This window comes from Panthera uncia, chromosome C2 (genome assembly GCF_023721935.1).
Source record: "Panthera uncia isolate 11264 chromosome C2, Puncia_PCG_1.0, whole genome shotgun sequence".
NCBI lineage: Eukaryota > Metazoa > Chordata > Mammalia > Carnivora > Felidae > Panthera > Panthera uncia.
Window position 1 is genome coordinate 14,105,833 of NC_064810.1, and position 26,632 is coordinate 14,132,464.

The window sequence follows — 26,632 nt, forward strand, 5'->3', positions numbered from 1 at the left end:
TCTTTTTGTGGGCTTATGATTTTAGTGTTTTGTTTGTTTGTTTGTTTGTTTGTTTTTAGGAAGACCTCCGAATGGAATTTCTGGGTCATAGAGTGAGCATATGTTTAACTTTATTAGAAAATGCTGATCATAAATAAATATTAAAAAATTAAAGAAAAAATTGCTGATCAGTTTTTCAAAGTTAGTTTTATCATTTTATTCTACCACCAGTGATGTTCTACATTTCTGGGAGTTTCACATTCTCATCAATATTGACATCATTCTTTCTCTTAACCATTTGCTGGATGTGAGTAGTATTTTATTGTGATTTTAAATTGCATTTACTTGGTGAATAATGATTTTGAGCACCCCTTCTTGTGCTCATTGGCTATCCTTGTGACTTCTTTGTGTAGTGTTTATTCATGTTTTGCCATATTAATTTTTTTACTAAGATATTGGAATTCTTTATTTACTCTGGAAATCAGTCCATTGATAAATATACTGCTAATAATCTCATAGTTATGACTTCTCTCATTTTAGTGACAACTTTGGATAAGAAAAAAAATTCATTTTGATGAAATCAAACTTATCAATTACTTTTCTTTTATTGTGTTTTTTTTTTTTTTGTATTCTTCAAGAAAAGTTTTTCTTCACATCAGGTTGGAAAGATATCCTTATTTTTGCTAGAAGCTTTAAAACTTCAGTCTTTATATATGTCTATGAAAGGTATCAACACATATATTTTCTTAAGTTCTTTACCTATATCAGTGATTCTTTTTTTAAATTATTATTTGAGAGAGAGAAAGAGAAAGTGTGAACAGGTGTGGGGAGGGGCAGAGAGAGAAAGAGAGAGAAAGAGAGAATCCTAAGCAGACTCCACACTCAGCAAGGAGGCCAACACAGTCCTTGATCCCTTAACCCTAGGATCATGACCTGAGCCAAATTTAAGAGTTGGACTCTCAAACAACTGAGACACCTAGGTGCCCCGATAACCACTGATTCTAATATAATTTTTGAAAAGACATTTTTCCCCAAAAAGATATTTTTTACAAAGATGTTGATTTGACATCTCCATTAAAAAAATTTGACAGTATACATGTGAATCCATTCTAGAACTCTATTCTGTTTCACTGATTAATTATCTATACTTATTTCAGTACTACAATATCTTAATATACCTTTATATATATCTCTTTAAATGAGATAATGAAAGTCTTCCAACTTTACTCCTGTTTCAAGATGATTGTGCTTTTTCTTGCTTCTTTGCATGATATAAATTTTAGAATCAGTTCTTCAATTTTTATAAAAATGCCTCCTGGCAGTTTTGTTCAGAATGTGTTGAATTTATAAATTAAGCATACTAAACGTCTTTCAATCCATGATATATGTCTCTACTTATTTGGATCTTATTTAATTTCTTTCTGCAGTATTTCATAGTATAAAATATACAAATCTTAAATCTTGAAATTTAGATTATATGTTTTGTTATTCATATAACATACTTTGGATTTTCCACATATTTTTGCTTATTATACAGAAATAAAACAGATTTTAATTGTAATTTTATAGATTCATTACATATTTTTATGTCATTCTACCTATGAATACAGAAAGTTTTCCTGTTCCCTTGCTAGTGTTTATGCCTCTTATGTGTTTTTATTGCCTTATTGCTATGGCTAACACCTGTAGTGCAATGGTGGCTAGAAATGTAGGGATACGGTGATGTGGCTGATTTTGTGTGCATATATGAGTGTGTAGGTGTGTGCTACCCTCTCTGCTCACAACATTAATAAATATGTATCTTTTAAGTTTTAAGAGCTTGTTGTTTATGGGATCAGATTACATCTAACCATGGAAATGGGCCCAAATTGACTGATTATTAATTGAGTCAATTTAGAGGACGTTTGCAACAAAATCCCTGCTTTCTCATCCTCCACGAGCCTGGGAACTCCAACTGCAAACTCTCCTCACATCAGGAAATGGGAACTTTATACATAGAAATTTACTAATTGAACTTCTAATTAAGATTAGCATACTCATGATACCATCCCATCTCTAACACCTCCCTCTTTAAATTTCACTGTAATTCAGTTTAGCCCAATTTCAGAAGATGGAGAGATAACACGTATTGATAGGGAAGTGACATAAAGGAAATGGCATTTAAACATGAGTCTAGGGGCACCTGGATGGGTCAGTTGGTTATGCGTCCAAATCTTCATATTGGCTCAGGTCATGATCTCACGGTTTGTGAGATTGAGCCCTGTGTTGGACTCCACACTGAGCACGGAACCTGCTGGGGAATCCTCTCTCTCCCTTTCTCTCTGTTCCTCCCTCACTTGCATGTGTGCATGCCTTCTTTCTCAAAATAAATAAATAAACTTAAAAAACAATGAATCTAAAAAAAAAAAGGCAATGAATCTAAAAGGTAGGATGATCTTAAATATCAAAGACACGAGAACTATGAGAACAGATAAGAGGGAGTATAGGAAGAGGGTGTAAAATGACCAAAGCAGGATAGAAAAATGCTTACTGTGTGTTCAGGGAATAACTGAAGTTCAGCTGGTTTATGGCAAAGGGAGGATTTATGTAGCAATTGGAGACAAAGATTAAAAAAAAAACAATACGGGCTGTATACATGTAGATATGCTGACTATTGGACCTCATTATCATAGATTTTTCTCATTCTTGCTCAGATTAGTGCAATCATCTTCCCATTGGATATCCTTGCTTCAGTTTCTACCTTGATCAAGCAATCTTTGTTCATCCTCCTGCCACAGCTTGTAAAATACTTTCTCGTGGAAGCTTTGTTAAGTTTTTAAGATAGTTAAGTTCTCATTGTTAAATTCATGTATATGTTGAGGATTTGCTTGTTTACAGCTGTTAATCACTGTTATTTGGTTAACCTTGCTAGATGGTAAGTTCAAAGAAACAGGAACCACATTTTTAAATATTGGTTTTAAAATGTCTCACTACACAGTAGCAGATAAATGAATGCAGTCTTTTTTGAAAAAAAAAATATAACGGAACATTTGTTGATCATACATTTCCTATGAGCAGAGTCAAATGAATATTATTTTGAGAACTGACTGGTATCGACAAGATGTTTAACAACATAGTACCGAAGCATGACTAATAAAAAATATGGGAGTCAAGGTTGAAGGGTAACAAAGCTGTTATCTGCAATCACCAATGTGACAAGAATAAATAAATAGGAATTGGTGAAATCAATTGCATAGAAATGACTCATGATGAGTTTCCTGGGAAACTAAATACATCAATCCCTAGAAATCTGAACCACATGCTGGCTGGTAAAAAAGATGACTGCCAATTCCTGGAAATAGAATTGCTTAGGCAGCAGGAACCTGGGAACTGAATTCTTGAGTTCAAAATATAAACAGCCAGCGGGTGTAACAGATCCGCACGAAATACAGCAAGAGAAACTTGGAAGTCTGGTAGGGGTAGGACCTATAGGAAATCTAGTAGCACTTTGGTAGAGAGCAGGACTGCAAGGAAACAAGACTTAGAATAATTGTTGCTGGAAACAAGACCTAGAATAATTGTTGCTGGAATATAGAGGGAACCTTACTTTGATCCTGGTAAACTCAGAATGTTGCAGAAGACTTGGACATAGGTGTTGGCTGTTTCGGGAGCAGCTTTTATATGGGATTGAGACAATTTCTTGATATGCAACGACAGTTTTTATACTTTGATGCTGATATCCGTAAATGGGACGTTGTATTTAACCTAAGTATCAGTTGTGCTATTACAAATGTACTGCCTCAACATTGTAATCGCCAGCTGTGTGTATTGCATTATATTGCGGTGTAATGACTATTGAATCTCTCCCTGATTTGCCTTTAGAAGGTTGTTTGCTGGGCACTTGGGGGGCTCAGTCATTAAGCACCTGGGTCTTGTTCTCAGCTCACGTCATGACCTCACGGTTTGTGAGATCTAGCCCTGTGTTAGACTCTGCGCTGATAGCAGGAAGCCTGCTTGGGATTCTCTCTCTCTCCCTCCCTCTCTGCCCCTCCCTTCCTCCCCTACTCTCACTCTCTCTCTAAATAAATAACTAGAGTATTTCCTGGAGCCAGAAAACCACTTTTACGTTTTTAACCAGGTAATGGTTTTAATCATCAGCGATAGCTCCGATTTAGCCAAAAAATACTCCTCCGTGTTAAGGCTATTTTGTCCGTGTTCTGTATTTCTAGAATGACTGTGGCCCCCATGTGGGAATGTGCATGTGGGGACTACGTGGATTATTCTATTTTAAAAAATCGTGGAAGTTATAAGCAAAATAAAATTAAGTTCATAGAAGAGTACTGGACACTGCCCTTTCTATTTCTGTCAGGGAAAGCCAAATGAAATTTTCTACACTTTCTCTCAAAATTTCAATCCCTTTAGATTTCCCAGTGACAGTGTCGAAACCATGATCATTTCTCAAGCAATTTAATGGCGAGTCTTTTTGACCTCTTCTATTCCACTGTCCTCAACATGATGACTTTGAGTCTTGTGTTTGTTGCCTCATGGTCTTGCATGGTCACAACATTGTCCAAAATGGGTATTATGAGCTGATTTGTGCCCCTCCCGTCAACATTCCCATGTTGGATCTCTAACCCCTAAGAACCTCATAATGTAACTGTATTTGGAGATGGGACCGTTAAAGAGGTAATTAAGGGAAAATGAGGTTAAATGGGTGGGCTCTAATCCAACATGACTGGTGTCCTTCTAAGAGGAGATTAGGACCCAGAAACTCATGATGATAATGGGGAGCGGGAGAAGGAAGAGGGATGGCTGGAGGAGAGAGAAGATGAGATTACATGGCACAATTGAAATTGCATTAAAATGAAACTTAGGAACCAGGGGTCTATCCTTAGCACTGCCATTAACTTTCTGTGAGACTTAGAAACTAACTCTTGTAAGTCTCAAGATCCATGTGTATACAACAAGTTAAGTTTGACGTGGTGATCTCTACAGTCACTATGCCTCTCATATTTAATGCATCCAGGAAGAGAGTGGGACATTTGTATTTCCTCAAAGAAATGGCACCTTTGGCAAGTCTATGTTTCTCCTCGAGCTTCTATTTTCTCATATGCTAAAAGGACGTTAGACTATCATGAGTGAATTCCACACTGGGATGCTTGTGAGTATGATGAAAAAACGCACAGAAAATTTCTTTAAAGATTCCCTGGCTCTGTGCAAAGTTATCACTTTATTTTTAGGTTCGGCTCATTTACAACAAGCCCTATTTTTAACAGCTTATCGTTTCCTGATATACTATATTTATAAAAGTTTAGGAAGGAATCATAAAATAACTGAACCTCAGGTTGAGATACAACGGAAGCAGACATCTGGGCCGTTCTAGAAGCCCATTTGGCAAGGCACCAAGATGGAATCCATGTCTTCTGAACCTGACCTTCTCACCTGGCTTCAGTGATAACGTCATACACGCTTGGAGAAATGAATCAGGCTTGAAACTGGTTGTTGGAATGCAAAATGCAGACGCCTTTAACCAAAATGAGATAAATTCAGTTTTAGTTATTGAAAGCTCATAGGTAGCCTTCTCTCAATTTTACAAACACATAGCAGTTTTCTATTTACTTCTTTCTTTTTAATGGACCAAACCATATAAACTTATTTCCTTGCTTTCTATATTCCTGGTGTTATGTGGCAACTTCTTAATTCCTTCACTCTGCCAGCACAGATACATGGTCAGCTGTTCATTGAGTGAATTCAACTCTCCTCTGCTCCTCAGATTTATTGTCAGAGAAACCTGCACCTTCACACCATAAACTTCCAAGAAATTACTATGTTAAGAGAAGGAAAATTCTACAGATATCAGTTAAGACCTTGCATACACAACCTTTCAAAGCCCTTTCGCAGAAAAACAGAATCTTTCATTTCAATTTCACAAATATACAACAAAACAAAATTAGAAAATAAACAAATAAGAAACCACCATATTATTTGTGGATTAAGACGTTTATTAGATTTAAATCATGTAAATTTCATTTAGAGAAGCTAATCTATTAAAATTATTTCTTAAAGGCTGGCTTTAGAGTTTAAATTTGGGTTATTCAGCTTAGTGCTGGAAATATGTTGTTTAAAAGTTAAAAATCAGTAGAGATAAGGCACAAATAAAACAAACTTTTAACTTAAAACCTCATATGATTATAAACTAATCAATACCATTGATTATAATCCAAACATCGAAGGAAAAAAAACAATGAAATTGGGAAATATTTTGAAATGCATGATAACAATGATATAACTCAGTAAAATTGGGGAGATACAGCTGCAAAGAACGATACATTTCAATTTTAACGTATATACAAACATACAAGAAAGTTTGAAATAAAATTTTAGTACTCTACATGAGGAAGCTTGAAAAAAGAATAAAAATCTAAACCAAAAGAAATTTTAAGATAGGAAATTATAAAGACAAGAATAGAAGTCAGTGAAATAGAAATCAACATGAAACAGACAAAGCCAACAAGGTCAAAATTCAGATTTTGTGAAAACTAATAAAGTTATTTATTTCATTTAAAAATTATATAGGAAAACAGGTGACAAATACTTTCAGAAAATTTATATAATCATTTGGAAGAATATTTATTTTTATATATTCCAAAGCAGAATTAACTTTTCCTTCCTTTCTCTCCAGCAACTAAGGTATGTGTCTTTGTCTTTCTCATTCTTACTGACTTCCAAATGCTTTTTCAATAGCCCTCGTGACAAACTTAGGAGTTACTAACCACAAGATGAATAGGCTTCAGAACTACTCTTAGACAAAATGGAAAGTTAAATATGTTTTCAAAGAGTACCAAGTCTTAATCCAGATCTTCTGTACCAAAGAGGCTTGTAACCTCATTCCCTTCCAGTTAATTCTTATCTCTAATTCTATTTCATATAAGTGATTGAATGGAATCCATTTGAAGGAGACTTCCCATGTACTCAGATCCTGGTCTGCTTGTTTATTGATCAAGACTGCACACTACTGACCTCCAGAGAGAGTTTTCTTTTTTTTTTTTTTAAGAAAAAAAAAAAAACCCTAAATTATTTGTCAACACTATACAACTGGACAGTTACAAACTATGTGTGCTGTTTACTATGGAAATATTGACTTGCATTTTTTGTTTGTTTGTGAGTCTGCATCCTTTTTTTTTTTTTTTTCTTTTCCCTGAGTCTGCATTCTTGAGATATGGAGCTAATTGTTTCTGATCTGAGCAGTGTCATGCACTGATTATAGTACTTATTTTTTCAATTGTACACACTTCTAGAAATTACTTTTAATGATTTTTTTCCCTAATGTTTATTTATTTTTGAGAGAGACAGAGACAGAGCACAAGCAGGGGAGGGGCAGAGAGAGAGGGAGACACAGAATCTGAAACAGGTTCCAGGCTCTGAGCTGTCAGCACAGAGCCCGACACGAGGCTCGAACTCATGGGCCGTGAGATCGTGACCTGAGCTGAAGTCCGATGCTCAACCAACTGAGCCAATCAGGTGCCCCAAAATTAATGATTTTATAGTTGGAGGATACAAATTTTCTGAAAATATTTTTCTTTTTCTTTCATTTTTGAAGGATATTTTGAACTGATATAAAATTATAGGAAGCTGAATTTTCTTTTTCTTTTCAGCCTTTTAAAAATATCATTCCAGGGACACATGGGTGGCTCAGTGGGTTGGATGTCAGACTCTTGATTTCAGCTCAGGTCATGATCTCACGCTTCCTGGGTTCCAGCCCTGCATCAGGTTCTGTGCTGTGTCAGCATGGAGCCTGCTTGGAATTTTCTCTCCCCCTCTCTCTGCCCCTCCCCTATTCATGCTCTCTCTCTCTTTCTCTCAAAATGAATAAATTTAAAGAAAAAAAAATCATTTCATGTTCTTCTGGTGTTAAGAACATAAGCTGTATTTCTTATCACTATTCCCCATATGTAATGTTTCCTTTTCCTCTAGCTAATTTATGATTTTCTTTTTATCTTTGCTTTTAATCAATTCACTATAATGTGCCTAGTGTGGCTCTTGATTCAAGTATCCCAAGATTCTTGGATTTGTAAATTGGAAGTTTTATTGATTTGTTTGCTGTTATTTTGTTTGTTGTTAGGCAAATGTACAAAAGTTTTTACTGTAGTTTTTTTTTTTTTCTGCTCAATTTTTTTATGGGACTTCTCTTACACAGTTTTTAGATTGCCCTATGTTTTTCAACAAGTTTCCAAATCTTTACTCTGCCTCCTTTTTCAATCTTTATTTCTCTGTGTAGCTTAGTTTGGATAATACATATTTTTTAAAAACCTATTTTCAAGTTCACTTATCCTTACTTCTGTTTTGTCAAATATTCTCATAATCCTATTTTAATTTTATGTCTTTACTTAATTTTAAGCCTTTAACTTTCTGTTTAGAGATATCCATTAGTTTTTTTTTAATTATTTCCATCTCTTGTAATTCCCATGTGTTTATTAATTGCATCCATCTTTTTCTTAATTATTTACATGTTCATCATAGTCTCTTTCAAGTCTGTGCCAACTAATTCTAATATTTGTAGTAAATGTGAACTTGCTTCCATGGATAGTTTTGATTGGGTAACATTTACATGCTCCTTGAAATTTTTTATAATGCTTTATTACATTATAGACATTATAAACAAAAGACCAGTGGATTTTGAAATAGAGATACTTATATTTATAGAGTCACAATTGTAGTTATAAACACATATGATTATATGATCAATACATATGCACACACAAAATAAACATATGCAACTATATTCCTTTATTGTTTTCCAGAGAACGTAAGTCCTTCCCTCTGCATGTTAGAAAGGCAAAGGACTTAACAGTAAGCTTCATTAAAGAATTGAGTTAAGCAGGACTGTCCCAGTTTAAACCAGTTTGAATGCATCTCCACTTTGCCCACACTCCAACCAGATTATGTTGACACTCTAATCTGAGCTCATTATTTTATTCTCTATTTCAGCTGAGGACGAGGCTGGCGCAGAGTTTCAGACTGTTCTAGTGTGCCTTTGAATTCACTTGAATTGGTTCATTTTAGTTATTGTATCTTACAGTTTTAGTATGTTTTTTAAATTACATTTATTTATTTTTGAGCGACAGTCTGTAGGCGGGGGAGGGGCAGAGAGAGAGGGAGACACAGAACGTGAAGCAGGCTCCAGGCTCTGAGCTGTCAGCACAGAGCCCGACGTGGGGCTCAAACCCATGACCTGTGAGATCATGACCTGAGCCGAAGTCAGACACTCAACCGACTGAGCCACCCAGGCACCCCCAGTTTTAGTATTTTTATGTTCATTTTTATATATTCTAGTATTTTGCAAAAACTCTTAACTCTTGTCTTTAATTGCTTAAAAATAATAACCGCAGTTATTTTTCTGTACATTTCTAATATGTACATTATCTAGATACTCTGTAAGTTTGCTTATGCTCTGTGTTGTCTCTTACAGGTCTTGTTTTGCCTGTTTGTAGCCTTAGTAAATTTTAATCAATTACCACAGGTAATTTGAAGCTCTGAATGGGTCTATTTTTGCAAGGATTTATTCTGGTTATGCCAAGCTGAGGTAAGATTACTAACACTCTCAATATCATAAACACTGATGCAAGTCAAAGGTTGCCTTCAGTTCCTATGAAACACACTCTATGTTTGCATACTCATAAAATTCTGGTAGAATCTTTCAAAGCCCAGAATGTTTACCTGTATTCCAAGCTCCTTAAAAATGAAGTCCTGAAATCTGATTCTATTCATTCACACCAATAGCCCATTAACATTTTTGGATTCAGTGGACAACTCAGGAAGAAAGTAGCCCAAATACCATTTACTTTGACTTAAAACTTGTCTTAATTCGATCTAGCAATTCTTAGCTGATAGTACTCCAGAGTTTATGTATAGATTACTTTCTTAAGTCCTACTAAAGTTTTTATTCATAAGAGTGATTAAACTATCTAGTCTAATGCTATCAAAAGTTATATTTGGTATAAATATCACATTAAGTTTCTATATATGAGGGTGATTGGTAAGAATATTCATTCTGTAATATATGCAAAATTATTTAGAATAGACAATAAACATGGAAGATTATCACTAGAAATCTGTTCAAGTAAATTTAATAGGTGACTATGAAACCTAGGATTATTGTCACTCAAAACTCAGACTGAAAAATGACAGAGTAATGTGCACGCATTATTAATTATTCATAAACATACCAGCTAACTTTATAGATCTCTGCTTTGTTCATTTCATTTTATCTTCCCAAACTTCCTCTATTCCAACCCATACTAATTCTGTTTTTGCTTTTCATAGTATGCTCCAACTTTCAGGAAATTGTGAACATTGATTTCTCCATAAACCTGGGATCTTTGGCCAGACCTTGACTTACTTTGAGCTTCCATTGCCTCATGTTTAAAAGAAATTTAGCACATAAACTATATCTCTCTCTGAGTGCTGTTCAAGATTCTAAAGAAGCAATGACTTGAAAATCTACTTGAACATTTATTTAGCATAACTCAAAGATAGTTCTTTTTGATTATTAGATTTATCTTTTTATCAAACTGTGTCTCACATATCAACATATTGTTTTCTGGAATACATGGCCTAAAAAAGATTAGCACACGTCTATAACAAAATAGAAATAAAGGATCTCCATTTTTTCTTGACATTAAAGCTGTGGTTCTCAGCTATGTAGTTTAAGTCATTGGAGAACATTAGGGTAAATACCCACACAAGCTGATCCAAAAATCTTTACACCAAGCATGATTGGTTTCCTTCTTATATACCATAAAGAAATTAATTCAATCAAAATGTACTCACTGGGATTCAGTGAGTTACTTTGGTTACTTTCCCCAAGTAATATTGGATGAGTCTCATGGAAGTTATTCAACATTTATATTTAGTAGTTCCTGAAAATACACAGTCACAAGTTAGATTTACATTTAATTTTTTTCATGTGCAAACCTACCATTGTATCTAAATTTTATTCTTTCCCTCTGCATTTTGCATATATCTACCAACTTTTGTGCTTTTCTTCTCCTATGAAGAGAGATACAGGGTCTCACATGATTTAAGAGATTAGATTTTTATAGATCTTGAGATACTCATTTATACAGTTTATATAAAAAGGAAAATATCTAAAGACAAAAACTTTAAAGCTTTTTTTTTAAAGTTTATTTATTTATTTTAAGGAAGAGAGAGAGTGAGAATAAGCAGGACAGGACAGAGAGAAAGGGAGAGAGAGAATCCCAAGCAGGGATTGTGTATGTAATAATTGTATGATTTCCATCACCAATAGAGCTATATGATTGAAATCTTATGTTTATTGCTTAGTTTTACATATTGCAGGAACCAATCTGAAAGCTAAGCTCGTGGCCACAGAAAGGGTGAGGAATTAGTCTCTGGAGACCATAGAGAGTTGTTTCTTGTGAAAAAAAAAAATAGTTAACATTCTGCAAAAAGATCCAGACATTCAACAAGTTAATCTGTAGAAGCCAGATCCATAGATTGGTTTGTAGCAAAATGGCTGGAGATGCCGAAAACCAAAATAGGTTGGGTAGCAGAATGTGGATCCATAGCTCAAGGTGGGGAAGCCACGGACTCCACAACCCTGGGGTCTGAAGCCTCTGGGCCCAGCATAAGTCATCCAGCAGGGACTGCAGAGTGTGGAAGTCCTTGGGCGGGAACAGGACGTCTGGCAGGGGCTGGACACCACGCAGGACGTCCGGCAGCTGGTGGGCTCACAGCAGGTCTCCTGACAGCCGCTGTAGAGGGAGGAGCCCAGCTGGCAGGTGCTGGGAGAGCAGAGGTCAGTGCGGTAGACCAGGTTGCTGGGGTAGAAAGAACTTGGGTAGCGCAGGTAGCCCCCAAGGGAGCGGGAGGAGAAGTTTCCGGAGCAGCAGCTGAAGCCCATGTTCATAGGAGATGTGAGTTCAGCTGAGAAAACACAGAGAATCCTGAATTCACACTGAGAATATTCTGAGGTCTATTCTATCTCCGGGACGGTGGCATTTATATACTCTCAGCTGCAGGTGTCGAAAGTGACAAGAGCATCATCCCTGTGTTTGTACTCCTTCATTTGCATAGTATTAACTCAATCATCTTCTCTGTAATTGCAGCTGCGTAGTTTCGCACCTATTGCATTTATGAGGACTATAATAAATTTTGTTATAACACAAAGCCAATGAACTATTCTTATGTCAGAAATGTTATGACCGTTTTGCATTAATGGCCATGTCATCTTGGCCGAGAATGCCCCTCCTTTTCTTCCTGGTATATGCTGTACCTGTATCTGATTCTGGTTTGGCTGGGGTATGAGTTCCTTCTAAGGGTGGAGATTAAAATGACATCACCTTTCTCTCTTTTCTTTTTTCTTTCTTTCTTTCTTTCTTTCTTTCTTTCGGTTATAGGCATAGCTTTGACCTTGCCAAAAAACCTTCTAAAAATCGAAAAACTACTTGTTTTAATTCATTCATTTTTATCCAAAAATTATTTTCCAAGTATTAAATATTAATGCAGAGTATCTCATACTGGATGAAGGCCTAACAATGTTACAAGTTGAATGGAGAAAGGCTTGGAACAGAAAGGATCCAGGACAAGTATTTGGAAGCAAGATAAAAGAACAGTACATCAGAACAGAGTTACAGATGGAGACCAATTTGAGCCCATGACAAGAGAATCAGAGTATTTATCAGTTGAGGTGAGGGGAAAAAGTAAATGCTCAATCTCATGAACCGTGAGATCATGACCTGAACCAAAATCAAGGATCAGATGCTTATAAAGTAGTGAAAAATGCTAGAACATAACTAGAACATCTCCAAATGTTGCCAATTTGAAAAAATATATATCTATATATATATATATAGATAGATATATATAGATATATATAGATATATATAGATATATATAGATAGATAACTTGTCTTAGTCCATCCCAGCTACTATAACAGAATATCACAGACTGAGTCACTTATACACAACAAACATTTATTTCTTACAGTTCTGGAAGCAGGGACATCCAAGATCAAGGCATCATCACATTAAGTGTCTGATGAGATCCACTTCCTAGATGATCATCTTTTCACCTAACCTCAATGGCAGAGTGCCATCTGGGATCTCTTCTTCAAAGGGCTAATCCCATGCACCAAATGCAGTTCAGGTATCATATTGGCACAATGTACACCTCCACGCTAGTTTTTTTTTTCCCTAAAGTAGAATTATTTATCCACATTTAAAATTATTGGGATATTTTATATTAAAATGCTGGCTCTGAGTTGGGGAACTAATGGCTTCCAAATAGGTAGGTATTTGATTCCCATCTCTGTTTTCTACCTAATTTTTTTTCTATCTGTGGTTTGTGGAACCAACAGATTCCCATCATATACTTTAGATACTACTTTTGCCACCCATCTAATTATTTTATGGGAGTTGCTTTTCATCCTGTTACTAACCATCTGGAAGATTCAACTCTAATTAATCATCTTAACAAGTAGCCAGGAGCTTAAAAACCATGACTTGGGATATTAAGATTTATGCCATCAGATGATGTGTTGTCAATGGGTTATCTAGAAGGTATTTTTATTATATTTGCCCAATGTTGGCTAGGGCATTATCCCAGTAAATATGTCCACTGGGAAGCCATACCGTAACCAAAAAAACATAATGGTTTTTAAAAAAGGAGAAGAATGTAGCTCATATCTGGATTTCAGACTTTTTCCTCCTCAATAACAGACAACATCTAGTACATATTTTTTTTTTGCCAGTCTGCTGCTTAGATATTCTCTTGAATTTTTCGTTGTCTGAAATTATCTTCAGTTTTGAAGCACACATTGATTGAGCATAGCATTCTAGGATGACATCTGTGTTCTTTCAGAATTTTGAATATTTCATTCAATTATCTTTGTAAATAATTCATATTTTAGTCCCATCATCACTTTTTTTTTTCCTTTTTAGAAGGAAATTAGCTTTCTTTCTCAGGTTTCCTAGAAACATTCCTGTCACTGGTGTTCATGAGTTTTACTAGCGTGTAGATGTATTTTCTCGATTTTTATCTAACTTTTAGTTGGCACTGTTTATTGGCTTTGTTTTGGAAAATTTTTAGCGGTTTCTCCCCAACATATTATCTCCCCAATTCTCTCTCATACCTGTTTTAGGACTCCAAAGACAAGTATGTTCAATCTTTTCACTATGGTCCATATTTGCATAAATTCTTTTCACCTCTCTTTCTCTCCATGCGTTAGTTTAGATAAACGGTTCCTCAAACAAGAGCAGTTGTGCCTTCTATCCTCCAAGGAATACTGGGCAATATCTGGAGAGACAATTTGGGTTGTCATGACTAGCGAAGTCTCTGATCCTCCTACTTAAAACACCTCAATTGTATTCATTTCCTCCTACTTAAAACACCTGAATTTTAAAATAGTCTTTTCGTAGATCTATTTGAAGGTCTAAGGAAATAATGAATAGGATATTCTTTGAACCCTGATTATGGCACTAGATAAAGATAATGTCTTTTTGTAACTTGTTTTTTTCCTTGGTAACCTGCTGCTATTTTAGTCTCACAGGGGCTTCTTTAGCTATTTAGCCTGTGAAAGCTGAGAATGTTACCCAAAGAGTAAACATATAGTGTCCCTAACTTTATAGTGACATCCAAATGAAACAGTCAAGTCTGTTGCCATAAAAAGCTTTTTTTTCACCTATATTTAGTTTGGGCTTGACTAAAGCACTAATAGGGCATCAGACACATTTTCCCCACCAAGAATATCTTTCCATACATATAGAAAAGTGGAATGACATTGGACCCTCATCATCAGATGCATGAATCTGGCCATTTTAAAATAAGATTTGGGTAAGCTCATTAGAATTTAATACTCTTACATCTTTTTAAACTGGCTTTTAGTTTTTCTTCCATTTATCATACTAACCACGTAAACCTAAATGTTATTATTGTTAATGAAGTTCCTGATGAATCTGTCAACTAGTCACATTCTCTCTGTACACATAGATAAAATCCATTTTTTTGAAAAACACAAAATATACCCTAAGTCTCAGAACTTTATTCATAAGACCTAAAACTGTAAAATATATTGGGACACCTGGGTGGCTCAGTTGATTAAGCATCTGATTCCTGGTTTTGCCTCGGGTCATTATAGTGCAGAGTCTGCTTAGGATTCTCTCTTTCCCTCTCTGTACCCTTCCCCTGCTTGAGTACACTCTCTTGCTCGCTCTCTCTCTCTCAAAACAAATAAACTTAAAACAAAACTATAAAATATGGATGTCCAGTAACTATAGTTTGAATGAAAAAAATATCCATAGTCGGAAGAAATTAGATCAAATCCAGACTTCCAAAATTTACTCTGAGATGCAAATTGAGCTCTTATTAAAACAGCCAAATCAAACTTAACACAAACTCTGGTCAATAATGTATAAATAATAACATACAAATATTTCAATGCCAGAATGCATTAGTTTATTGGGTTATACTTATTTTATTTTTTATCCATTTGGAAACAAATTTTCATGAATTCAATCTGTAATGCTGATATTATGCTTATTTTGGAATTAAGTCATTAAATTAAAAGGGTGCAGGAATCAGTCTGTTAGACTATGATTGATGGAAAAAGATTGGGTATGGAACTGGCGATCAAAGACTAAGATAGTTGCCACTGGAAATAATGAGCATGATGGAACTACATTTTGATGATTTTGCATAAATGTACTAGATCTCAACAAGTTGATTAGAAGTCAAATAGATAGATAGGTTGAAAACGAGATGGGTGGAGGCTACTAGAAGCAAAATGTAGTGGCAGAAACTGGGTCTATAGCTCAGGAAGGAGAAATCATGGACTCCATAACCTAAGGGTCTGAAACCACTGGATCCATAGTCCAGTGAATGGCTGCTCCTAAATCCATAACCCAGAAAGAAGTCATTGCTGGACCCAAAGTCCATAGATATGGGATAAGTTGAATGGCAGGAACTGCAGAGCGGAGCAGGATGTCTGGCAGGGGCTGGACTCCATGCAGGATGTCTGGCGGCTGTTGGGCTCACAGCAGGTGTCCTGACAGCTACTGCAGAGAGAAGAGCACTGCCTATATTCTGGGAGAGCAGAGGTCAGTGCTGTAGACCAGATCGTTAGAGTAGGAAAAGCCACAGGAGGAACCTGGGTAACTCAGGTAGGCCCCAAGGGAGGGGGAGGAGAAGTTTCCAGAGCAGCAGTTGTGACTCATGTTGAGAGTTGAGAAAATTCTGAGGTTTAAGGTGATCTTGTGCACGGGGTATCTTATACTCATCAATTGGCATGGCAGAGTCACAGTATAGGTACAATCTTCTTATATCATCTGTATACCCTCTTCTGCAATTGTGTAAATCATCAATCTTCTCTGTCATTGCACTTGACTAGACTCGTACCTATTGTACTTGTGGGTGCTATAATTTGTTATTATAACACAAAACCAATGATCATTCCTATCTTAGAAATTCCAGAACTATTTGTCAGCGATCCTCAACCTGTTACAGCCAGAAAAGCTCCTTCTCTCCCTGGCTATGACTGAATGTATATCTATTCTTGCTTCACTCCGGGATTCTTGCTGTCACTTTTCTACTGTGCCAAGTGATAAGTGACATAGATTTATTTTTTATAAGGATGCTTCTAATGATTGATTCTACTTGTCACCACTGATTTACATTCTCCAAATTTATTCTCCATCTATCACATACTCCATCTATCACATATTATTATACAGTACTTCTTACATCCAATGGAGGGAAGAAAAATAACACATAATGAGAAGTGGCTAGAAATAGGAAGGAGCCAGGCAAACATTTAAAGGCAAAGAGACTCAAAAAGACTGACTCGAGACGGTGTCACAAGAAGAGATTGACTCAGGCCATTAGAAGAGGGAGCGGGGGTGATGGTGACAATGTGGGAATCTGGGAAAAAGGAAAAGACAGGGATTTTAGGTATCTCTTCTACCTACTTTTAGCCTATGGAGATCTTTTCATCTAAATGCCATTTAAAACAAATAATATCTTTAATGTATTTTCACATTCAGTAAAACCTTGGGTTGTAACTTGTTCTGTGAACGTTCCACAAGATGAGCAAACATTTGTACTAAATTGTAACTTGATAAATAAGTGATGTCTTGCAATATAAGCAGTATGTGATGCTGGATGTCACATGATCACAACTGAGCCAATGGTTCTCTCTCCTCTCTTTCTCTCTCTCTCTCACTGCAAGATTGTGGGTGATCATCAATGCAATGTCACATTTCTGTGAAATCTTCAAAAGGAGGCAAAAGCAAGTGTCATTGGATAGGTTCCTTGTTAAATTTGCACAAAAAGAAAAAGATTCCATTGAGCCAATAGATAGCAGTGATTCCATTAGTGATAGCGAAAGTCATCCTACACAACAACCCTCCTTTCTCTCATCTCCCTCACACCAGCCATGAAGGTTTTCAAAGTTAAGTGCAGGTTAATTTGTTTATTTTTCTTTATAATTTGTATTTTCTTTATTATTTTGTATTCTATTACAGTATTATAATCATTTTTATATGAATATTTTTGGGTTGTGGAACGAATCACATGAGTTTCCACTGTTTCTTATGAGAAAATTTGCTTCGATACACAAGTGCTTTGGAATACAAGCATGTTTCTGGAATGAATTATACTCACAAACCAAGGTTTTACTGTGTTTTCATTTGCATCATCCAAATTTTAAAAGAACCTGGGATTCACCTCCTAGAACAACTTTTTCTTTTGAATAGTAAAATAACTGAGCTTTAATTTCCAATGGGTTCACTATGTCAGATAAATTTGCACTGTAATAAATACTAAGAGAGATTGTGGGGGCTGAAGGAAAATAATCTTAGGTGGAAACAACAAATTTCAAAAAAAATAGAGAAACAACTTAGTAGTTGTATTCTTCAGGAAGCAGGCACTGAGACAGGGATAGAAGGACAAAACGTTTATAAAAGAGTAGCACCTGTGAATGAACAAAGCCATTCTACCACCTCTTTCAGTCACTGACTGCCACGAGAAAAACTTGACCTTGGCTAAAAGGGGAGGCAGAGCCCAAAGAAGCCAACAGAGAAAGCCTGTCAGCTGGCTTCCCTTGTCAAAGCCAGAGAGCTATTCCTCTTGTGCAGCAATGTGATGTGAGTTCCAGTGCCGATCTGTACCCGTCACAGTCTGCTGGTGGCACCTTCAGGGTCGACGTGTCAGGAGAGAGATTCTCCATGGCTCTGGTAGGCCTCTATTCCTGAGGGGAATAATAAAAGGGCAAGGCCGTGGCATGAAACACAGTCCCTGTCACTGCATTTGATCTTGTGGCTCTAGATGGTGCTCACCATCACCCTCGTTCACCATTCATGAAACATTTGCCTCGCCCTCCATTACCGCCTCTGGTGGTCATGGTGGATTTCTCGATGGTGTTACCCAAGACTTATTCTTGAGAAGTATGAATACTGATAACTGTACCTTTTTCTTGCGAGAATCACTGCATTTGACAAATCATGTCCACAGTTGGACGGGAGGTTCTAAGAGCCATCCAAGTAGATTCACTGAGCTGCACACGTATTCCCCCTTCCCTCACTGTGTAACAGTAACATTAGCACTTTCTACTGATCAGGGTCACCTACCCAGGGATAGATGGATGACAACTCTTTTTTATTTTATTTATTTATTTATTTATTTGCCTTTTGGTTCCTGACAATAAGGAGCCCAAAGAACTCAGGCAGCAGCCATAGCTACGGTTCCGCGAGACGCCTGTTGTGTTCCTTAAGAAGTCTGCCTTTGAGAACTGGGTCTCCATCCTTGAAAATTCCAGCTGTAGAAATAGGAAGCACAAAGTTTTTAAATGAGTCACTGAAAGTAATAGTAGGTGGATATTTGGAGCTCAGTCTTTTGAAGGCATTGCCTCCATGCTCAGTTTTGCAGTCAGTACACTAATCCAACGCAGTATTAGGCAGGTAGCTTCAGGCTGCTGTGGTTTTTGCTAAAACCTGTGGATCTCGACATACACAGTCCCTACTGTAAAGTGGATTTCCTGATTGGTCGCTACAGGGGGAGCAGTCCCATGCTGGTAGATGGAGCTATTCATTAACTCCTGAATAACGACGCTGCTGTGGTAAGCATAAAAAGCAAACTCATACTCTGAATACATATCTACACGTTTGAGAATGAACACTGATCTTTCCAGGGCAGAAGAGGACCACGTTCAACTTGCAACCAAGCTGCCAGTTGGTCTCCTTGAGCACTAATGTCATGGTGAGAGGTTACCATTAGCCTCCGTTACTGAGATTGGACAGTCACAGGTGGCATAATTGTATCAGCTATGTAAGTAGATTCTGCTTATGTTACTGTACCCATTCATAGCCTCTGGGTCATTTTGTGCACTTGTTCATCTTGCCAGCATTGTAGGGACTGCTGATGGAGGTAGGCTCACGTCAACCGGCGGAGTCATTTTGTCTACTTGATTGTTTCTTCCATGGTTGATGCATTCCGGTGGGCACTAAGAAGAAATACACACTGTGTGTCCACTGCATGTGTCTATCCACATGCCTCTACACCAGATTCCTTTGTATCAGTATTCTAATATTCTCCTTTCCAGGTCCCTAATTAGCTGACCAGGTCAATTGCCACCGTCCAGGAATTTAGATGTATCAGATGTATTTTTTCCTTTTGTCAGCCAACACCAAGGTCCTGCATCCTTTGGAGGAAATATGCTCTATACTGCTCTTGAGATTATTATTCATATAAAGTTTAGGTATGCATAAAAAAGGATTACAGAAAGGAAGTGTCTTTAAAAATTTTTATCTTTTATTTTATATTTGAGAGAGAGAGAGAGAGCGTGAGCAAGGGAGGTGCAGAGAGACAGAGACAGAACCTGAAGCAGGCTCCAGGCTCTGAACTGTCAGCACAGAGCCGAACTCAGGGCTCGAACTCATGAGCAGTGAGATCATGACCTGAGCCGAAGTCGGACGCCCAACTGACTGAGCAACCCAGGTGCCCCAGAAAAAAAGTTTTAAAGAAATAAATGTCTAAAGCCCCAAATAAATTAGCTCAAATTCATCAATCTATTATTAGGTTTACAAAGTTTGCTCCCACAGACATGGTAAAAATTGACTTATTAAATACCCCCCAAAAAAGCAAAAGCAAAAAAAAAAAAAAAACACCAAAAACCCAAAAAACAAAAAACCTCAAACACCTTACCCAGTTAAAACTAACAATAAAATTAACATAATATTTGGAAGGCAGAATGAATGAGTTTATTACATTATGTTCATTTGGGTTTTCATCTCTTGTGAATAAAATGCATGAACAAGAGGGGTGCCTGGGTGGCTCAGTTAGTTAAGCAGCTGACTTCTGCTCAGGTCATGATCTCGCGGTTCATGAGTTCGAGCTCCATGTCGGGCTCTGTGCTGACACCTCAGAGCCTGGAGCCTGTTTCGGATTCTGTGTCTGCCTCTTTCTGCCTCTCCCCACTCGTTCTCTCTCTCTCTCTCTCTCTCTCTCTCGCCCTCTTTCTCTCACAAATAAATAAAACATTTAAAAATTATTTTAAAAATAAAAAATAAACACATGAACAAGAATCCCACTATTTCATTAATGATAATTCATGTTTATTAACATCAATTCCATTAATTGATCTCACCATTTATTTAATTCCAATTCTATCAATTAATCCAATAAAATTAATCATTAAGTTCAGTATATGTTAGAGACAGGTTTTTTGGTCAGTGCTTTGTGGCTGGAGAAAAGGTGACTGAAGACTTTTTCTTGAAGATCATGAAGATGATAGGTTCCCTGTTTAGAGATTCGACACACTCCTCAAAATGTCTGCACCCTTAACAAGTGGATGTGTAGAATCCAGATCCACAGGTTGGTCTGTAACAAGATGACTGACAGCTCCTGGAGGAGAAGTAGGTTGGGCGGCAGAAACTGGATCCATAGCTCAGGGAAGGGAAACCACAGACTCCATAACCCAGGGGTCTGAAGCCACTGGATCCACAGCCCAGAGAGTAGCAGCTTCTGGATCCACAGCCCAGGGAATGGCAGCTTCTGGATCCACAGTCCACAGACCCAGGGTAAGCAGTCCAGCAGGGACCGCAGAACGTGGAGGTCCTCGGGAGGGAGCAGGACGTCTGGCAGGGGCCGGACACCACGCAGGACGTCCGGCAGCTGGTGGGCTCACAGCAGGTCTCCTGACAGCCGCTGTCGAGGGAGGAGCCCAGCTGGCAGGTGCTGGGAGAGCAGAGGTCAGTGCGGTAGACCAGGTTGCTGGGGTAGGAAGAGCCACAGGAGAAGCTTGGGTAGCGCAGGTAGCCCCCAAGGGAGCGGGAGGAGAAGTTTCCAGAGCAGCAGCTGTAGGGCATGTTGGCAAGAGATGTGAGTTCAGCTGAGTTACAGTGAGAAGGTTCTGAGTTTAAATGTTGCCTCCTAGACTGGGGCATTTATATACTGTCAACCATGGGTGTGGCATTTTTTACAGTCACCTTTCCCACACTTGGAATCTGTCGTTTTCCTATATGTACATCAGTGATATTTTCTCTAATTGCAGATGATTCCTTCCATCTCATATTTGTGGGAGAATTCATTGTGATGTAGCACCAAGCCAACGAACCATCCCAATGTCAGAAATGCTATGACTGTATGTCATTAATGCCAACTAATCACGACCAGGAAACCCCCTACTCTTCTCCTTGGCTGAGACTCGTTGTGCCTTTTGCCTGTACATTGGCTGGGGAATGCTTAGCTCTAAAGGCAGGGATTGAGATGAAGTCACTTTTTATCTACCTCAGTGGAATAGAGGCACCTTATTTGTCACCAATGATTTTCTTTCTATAAATGTATTTCATTCCCTAAAATTACTTCTTATACATTACATTACATTATATATATATACCTCTCAAATCCATTGGAAAGGGGAAAATAGATACAATAAATTGAGAAATATGATGGGTCACAGAGAGAAATCAGGAGAAGTGTTTAAAGGCAAAATGACTAAGCAAGATTAATTTGGGACAAAGATCTCAGTGGAGACCAGTTTGTACACGTGTGAAGAAACTCAGAGTCAAATACTGTTGAGGTGAAGGAAGGTAACTAGTGACACTATGGGTCTTTCCATCTGTGTGTAATTTCAATAAAAACAGGTTCTGTATTAATATAGTTTATGGCTTTTCATATACACATTGTCCCTTTTGTCACCTGTAGTTACAATGTGTCCAGTAATCCTGCTTTCCTAGGACGAGTCTTATTACACAATACTTTCTGGTCATTTTTATCTTTAGGTTCTTATCTTACGATTATCTCCTTCATTGTAAAAACATTCTTCCCTACTTCAGTTTTCTTTAAGATTATTTTTCCATTGTAAAATATCCAAATATTTTCTTTTATAGAGTTCTCCACATCAGGCAAAACTTAACTAAAATGAATCTTGAAGCATTTTCTCCGGTTGGAAAGACAATTACCCCAGAGGGGAACTTGTAATTGCAGGAGGCAATAAAAAAGATTGAAATATAAGTGAATTGTCTAAATACTCACTGTGCATAACACTAATAAAGTGGTTTGTGGTTCTTAACATATAGGTAGAAGTAAACAGTAATTAAGAATGATCATTAAAATCTCTTGAAAACTTACTAACAATTTTTGAAATTATAAAAAAAACAACTTAAAGGCTAAAATTCTAACTTTAACCATTTTATTACCTCTCCCAAAAGTGAGAAAAGTGTGAAAATTTATTATTACACAGAGAAAATGTGTAAGGAGAAATTTGAAATTATCAATAATTAAGTTAACTATAATAGACTAAATAATCTGTAGAAAAGACTTAGACTATCAGACTGGACTAAAAACCAAAACCATTGTCTACTTAAAATAGAGTTTCTTCAATATAAGGAAACAGAGAAGGGAAAAAGTAAAAAGAATCATCAGGAAAAAGAAACAAAAAATGCTACCTCCGTTTTACTAACCCCAAAGTTTGCTGTATGACAAGACATGAAGATTATTAGATGCAATACAAGATATTTCTTCACAATCATTCTGTCAGCCTTTCAGGATGATATCCATGACTTTGTAATTCATTTAGAGGATACCCTAAAGCCACACTATCCAACAGACTAGCTACTATCCACATATATCAAGTTCAATTAACATCAATTAAAATTAAATTAAATTAAAAGTTTCGTTCTCCTGTCATATTAGCCACGTCTCAAGAGCACGATAGATACACGTGGCTGATGGAAGCCGTATATTGGAAAATGCAGATAAAAATATTTTCAACAACACAGGAGGTTCTACTGGACACAGCTGCCTTAGAGTTCACAGCATGCTTTTTGACTTGCTAATATAAATGAACACTTTTACTATTTCCTGCCCAATGCAAGAATGTCAGAAATCTTTTTTTATTATTTTTTTTAGTGTTTATTTATTTTTGACAGACAGAGAGACAGAGCACGAGCGGGGGAGGGGCAGAGAGAGAGGGAGACACAGAATCTGAAGCAGGCTCCAGTTTCTGAGCTGTCAGCACGGAGCCCGACGTGGGGCTCGAACCCACAGACCGAGAGATCATGACCTGAGCTGAAGTCGGATGCTCAACCGACTGAGCCACCCAGGCGCCCCAAGAATGTCAGAAATCTTAGGGTCAGTTATCTTTACCCCAATTCATGCACTATTATTTTTAATGACAGCTTCTCTTTTTTTAAAATTTATTTGTTTATTTTGAGAGACAGAGAGAGAGAAAGAACGAGAAAGGGAGGAGCAGAGAGAGGGAGAGAGAGAATCTCAAGCAGTTCCCAAGCTGTCAGTGCACAGCCCGATGTGGGGCTGGATCCCACGAGCCATCATGACCTGAGCCGAGATCAAGAGTTGGATGCTTAACCAACTGAGGCACACAGGCATCCCAATTCGTGTATTATTATGTTAGGATATTCATTATTATAATTTCAGTTATGCTTATGTATATTGATAGGTATTTGCCTCCTTGTTTTTATGACCCAAATTTGCTTACATCTACCCAATATATATCTTTTCTTTACTCTTCATTTCTTTTTAGATCTTTTTTGTATGTTCTGGGGTTATTTTGCTTCTGACTATATATAACTTTTATTATATATTTTAGTGCTGGAAAGGTAGTGACAGATTCTTTATGTTTTTGATTGTCTGAAAATTCTGCATTTCTCCTTTAGTTTTGAAACAAATACTCACTAGTCAAGTATTCTAGCTTTAAAGTGTTCTTTCTTCAGAAATTTGAGGATATTTAATTATTGTCCTGCTTTCCTTTTTCTATCTGTTTAGAATGCAGCTGTCAATCTTACTGTGGCTTTTTTGAAGGTAACTTGCATTTTCTTTCTCTGTTGGTGATTTTAAAGTTTTCTCTTCCTTTTTGTTCATCAGTTTTGACTCCGATGCATTCTCTTTATTTGTTAGTTTGAATATGTTCTCCAGAACAATCTCCAATTGTCTCTCCAGCTGTGTCTAATTTCTTCTTAATCCATTCAACAATTCTACATTTAACTTACTGCACTTTTCAATTTTAGAATTTTTAGTTGGTTATTTTAATATGTTTCTCTCTCTCTCTCTTAAAATCTTAAATTTCTCTTTTTATTTCCTAAAGTGACTTCTACTACATGATACATATTTTGGATTTAATCATTTCTTAACTTCTTAAAGCCTGGTGAATTTCCCAAGGGTATCAGATGATCTCTATCTACATCATCTATCTTTATCATCTATATATTCATCCATATCTATATAAAAGTATATCTATAATTATATCTATACCTATAAAGCTATACCTGCATTTACATTTATATCTATATCTGTCTGTGTAAAGAAATTATTGAAAGTCGTCTCTATACCATGCTAATATAATCAAGCATTGAAATAATTTGGAACTGAGCTTTAGTTCATAGGAAGGGGTCAATATTTGAGGTTTACTCTAGTCCTAAGGTTTTGTTCAGAATCTCAGACAATTTTTGTCAAAATCATTAGAAGTTTGTACCTTCAGTTTTGGTTACCTAAGCTCATGAGTTGCATCAGCCTCTCATTTGGATTCAGCAATATTCCTAACCTAAAAATAGTCACAAATTCTGAGACTTTGTTGTTGTGGTGGTTGAAACCTCCCTGATGTTTTGTCCCTGGTAATTTCTGAACATGTCACATATATTTTCTTTATCTAGATTTTTCTAGGCAAAAGATATTAATTCTGAATATATACTTTTTTCATTTCTAAGTATACCAATTTTTATCTTAGTCCCCCTTAGGAATAAATTTAAAATTCATAATTAATCCTTGGATACAATATTTAGCTTTTAAAATATGAAAGAATGATTAGAATTATGAGAAACAGAAGTAAGCGTCCGAGCACTAAACTATTTTAATGGTTTGAATGGAAAGGGGTGGAAACAAGAATTATTGTGGTTTAAAATGTAATACCTCCAAAAAAAAACAAATAAAATGTAATACCTCTAAATGATGGAGTGACAGTTATTCATCAACTATCTTTTTTTCAAAAATGTTAATGTTTATTTATTTTTGAGAGAGAGAGAGACACAGAGTGTGAGCGGGGGGAGGGGCAGAGAGAGAGGGAGACAGAATCCGAAGCAGGCTCCAAGCTCTGAGCTGTCAGCATAGGGCCTGACGCAGGGCTCAAACCCATGAACTGTGAGATCATGACCTGAGATAAAGTTGGACGCTTAACCAACTGAGCCACCCAAGTGCTCCATTCATCAACTATTTTTAACCATGTATTCCATTGACACACCTCATAAATATCTCCTTCAACTGTAAGTTAACTGAATTTTCAATAATTTCTTTTCTTTAAAAATTTTTTTTAATGTTTATTTATTTTTGAGAGAGAGACAGAGAGACAGTGCATAAGCAGGGGAGGGGCAGAGAGAGAGGGAGACACAGAATCTGAAGCAGGCTCCAGGCTCTGAACTTTTAGCGCACAGCCCGAGTCGGGAATAGGTTCCTTATCAAAATCTATCTATCTTTGCATTTTGATATTCCTGGAAATACTTTGCCTAAAAAAACAGAGAATGATATCATGAAAATGAAAGATAATATTTGCCCGTGTTTCTGTGTGTTTAAATACGCATTAAATCACCATTCCTGATGGTACCAAATGCTTATTATCTTTTAGTTTGAAACATGAGTCAAAACCAAGGTGGAAATCATCCTTAGGAATTTAGATTCTTCACTCTAATGTTAAGGCATCACTCATTACACATACGTAGAGAAGATCATATTGAGAACTCATCAGTGACATTACAGGTGCTTATCACCTTTACCAAGAAAGGGTGGGTGACTTCAAGCCAAACTACCTAAAATTAATACATAGTCATTTTCATTTATGTTCGATTCCATTTTTCTTTCATGTGCAAGCCTCACCATATAAATCTAAACATTATTTTTGTTCTCTGCATTCCTTATATAACTATCAGCTAGTCTGCTACCTTACCACTTCTTGTGAGGGAATCAATCCCATTCCTGAATCTGAGATTTCCATTCGCAAAATAGTCTTCCACTACCTGTAGTTTGAGTAAGAAAAATCTCTGAGGTCCCTCAAAATTAGTTCAAGTCCCCAATTTCTCAAGGTTTCCAATCTATTTCCAGGTGCAGATAGATAGTTTCATAATATCTTCTTTATCTATCACAGTAAAAAAACTT

General features: G+C 36.7%; 2 protein-coding genes across 2 annotated transcripts; both read right to left on the bottom strand.

Annotated features, from left to right (window-relative positions):
* Positions 1-11,662: 11,662 nt before the first annotated feature.
* LOC125922077 (keratin-associated protein 23-1-like) lies at positions 11,663-16,191 on the bottom strand. The gene is made up of 2 exons (XM_049629964.1): positions 16,076-16,191; positions 11,663-11,778 (listed from the first exon to the last, which is right to left on the bottom strand). Exons 1-2 carry the CDS (start codon positions 16,189-16,191, stop codon positions 11,709-11,711), a joined length of 186 nt encoding a protein of 61 aa, XP_049485921.1. The 3' UTR covers positions 11,663-11,708.
* Positions 16,192-20,808: 4,617 nt separating this feature from the next.
* LOC125922078 (keratin-associated protein 13-1-like) lies at positions 20,809-21,381 on the bottom strand. The gene has a single exon (XM_049629965.1). The coding sequence runs from the start codon at positions 21,334-21,336 to the stop codon at positions 20,809-20,811; it is 528 nt and encodes a 175-aa protein (XP_049485922.1). The 5' UTR covers positions 21,337-21,381.
* Between the last annotated feature and the right edge of the window lie 5,251 nt (positions 21,382-26,632).